Below are 2438 nucleotides of genomic sequence, written 5' to 3'. Positions count from 1 at the left end.
GGAAAACTTCCTGGTTCTTTTTGCTTGGCATTTATCCCATGCACTGACTGCGGCATTCCCGGGCAAAGATCCCTTTTAACCTTTTCTCTTCAGCTTTTTTTAAAATAAACCTGACATTCCAGCCACTTTTCCCAGAGGGATTCATTCTATTCCTGGTTTTTCCCTGCTCGGGAGCGGAGCTCTGGGATTTCAGGTGAGTGAACCCAGGACCCATGCACCTGAGCAACCCACGGGGACTCCGAAGTGCCAGGGTTCAGGCTCAGATCCACTGGGGTATTCAGCCCATGCGATTGAGTTTTGGTGGGAGCTGTGTCCATGTATTCCTGTATCCATGTATCCCTGTGTCCATGTATCTGTGTATCCATGTATCCCTATATCCCTGTATCCATGTATCCCTGTGTCTATGTATCCATATATCCCTGTATCCATGTATCCCTGTGTCTACATATCCATATATCCCTGTATCCATGTATCCCTGTGTCTATGTATCCATATATCCCTGTATCCATGTATCCCTGTATCCATTTATCCCTGTATCCATGCATCCCTATATCTATGTATCCCTGTGTCTATGTATCCATGTATCCCTGTATCCATTTATCCCTATGTCCATGTATCTGTATATCCCTGTATCCATATATCCCTGTGTCCACCTATCCATATATCCCTGTATCCATGCATCCCTGTATCCGTGTCTATGTATCCATATATCCCTGTATCCATATATCCCTGTATCCATGTATCCCTGTATCCATATATCCCTGTATCCATGCATCCCTGTATCCATATATCCCTGTATTAACGTATCCCTGTGTCCACGTATCCCTGTATCCATGCATCCCTGTATCCATGTATCCCTGTGTCGATGTATCCCTGAATCCATTTATCCTTGTATCCATATATCCGTATATCCCTGTATCCATATATCCATGTATCCCTGTGTCCGCTCACCTCAGCCAATCCCAGCGCAGCGCCTCCGCCTCCTCCAATCAGCGCCTGGCGGCTGTTTCCAGGCCCCCCTCGCAGTACCCAATCAGGAAGCGCCGTTCGGGTTCTGGGGGGGGGCTGGAAACCGCCGTGGTACCGGTGGCTCCGGCAGCGGCGCGAGGCGGCAGGTACCGGGGGTCACGTGAGGACACGGGGGGGGGGGGGGAGGGGAGCAGCGGCCGCGGCCCGGTTCAAGTAATCCAGGATTAGGCTGTTCCAGCCCGGCCTGCTCCCGGTTACTTGTCCTGGGAGGCGGCCGGTGACGTCACGGGGCGGGAATACCGGAGGAGGGGGAGCTGGGGGGGGGGTGAGCATCGTCCCGTGGCCACCGTGTGTCCTGTGTCCCCTCCCCCCCCCCCCCGTTTTACCGGTTCAACCTCAATAAACCAGTGCTGGCGGCGCCGGGGTAACGGGAGCGGGGAGGGGGAGGAAAGGTCAACCCCGGTCAGGGCCAGTCCCGAATGGGGGAGTTGGAGTCAGGCCCGGGGTGGGAGCGGGGTAAATCCCGGTGGGGGGGGTTCAGGCCGGGGGTACCGATCCCCGGCTGCGGTGCAGGGGGTCCCTGGGGATGGGGATGGGGGGGGGGGGGGGGGGGGCACGAGGACGCTTCCCCCACCCAATAAAACACCCGGGCTCGCTCCTCTTCCCGTTTATTCCGCTGGGGGTGCGGGAGGCTCCCGGTGCCCCCGGTACCGGGAGGGGTCAACGACCCCGGGTGACCCCAGCCGATACCGGGGGGGGGGGGGGGTGGTGTCACCGTGAGGTCACGTCCGCGGTGGGCTCCTCCCCGCAGCGGAACCGCACAAAGCCGGTGACGCAGAGCGGGCCCAGCGCGCGGAGCACGCGCCCCACGCGGCGCCCCGGCGCGTGCAGGAACTCCTGCGCCAGCAGCGCCTCCTCCTCCTCCTCCCAGCCCCGCCGCCGTTCCCGCGCGCGCCCCACGCGCCGTGGCGCGAAACCCACCACGTGCTGCGCCACCTGCCGGCCCAGCGCCTCCAGCGCGGCGACGCGCGCGCCGCCCCGCGTCACGCCCCGCGCGCCGCACGCCACCAGCGCGCCCAGGGTCCCCAGAGCCACCGGCCCCGAGCCGGGATCCGCAGCGGGGCCCCCGTGCGCGTACCCGGACACGAACCCGGCCCCGGGCCGCACCCGCAGCCACGCGGCGCGGCGCAGGGACACGGCCTCGCCCAGGCGGCCTGCGGGGAGATCGGGGGGGGTCACACGGGGTCACCCCCTCCCAAGATCACCCCAGGTCCCTCCTGTCACTGCCCAGGGTGTCCCCGCATCACCACCCTGGGTGTCCCCCCCACCCCACTCCTCCAGGGTCACCCCACATCCCCCCCCCAGCTCCCCTCCATTCCCTGCCCCCTGCTGTCCCCCCATGTCCTTTCTGTCACCACCCAGGGTGGCCCCCCATCACCCTGTCCCGAGGTGACCCCAGGTCCTGTCCC

General features: G+C 62.6%; 1 protein-coding gene across 1 annotated transcript; it reads right to left on the bottom strand.

Annotated features, from left to right (window-relative positions):
* Nucleotides 1-1621: 1621 nt before the first annotated feature.
* On the bottom strand, nt 1622-2211 carry TSFM (Ts translation elongation factor, mitochondrial; the record flags this gene model as incomplete). The annotated part of the gene is made up of 1 exon (XM_062636038.1): nt 1622-2211. A coding segment is annotated over one exon (471 nt), but the record flags the coding sequence as incomplete, so codon positions are not given.
* Between the last annotated feature and the right edge of the window lie 227 nt (nt 2212-2438).

This window comes from Pezoporus occidentalis, unplaced genomic scaffold, assembly GCF_034315485.1.
Source record: "Pezoporus occidentalis ecotype Australia unplaced genomic scaffold, CSIRO_AGI_Poc_V1 ctg465, whole genome shotgun sequence".
Lineage (NCBI taxonomy): Eukaryota > Metazoa > Chordata > Aves > Psittaciformes > Psittacidae > Pezoporus > Pezoporus occidentalis.
This window is presented reverse-complemented; position numbering and strand designations above follow the sequence as displayed.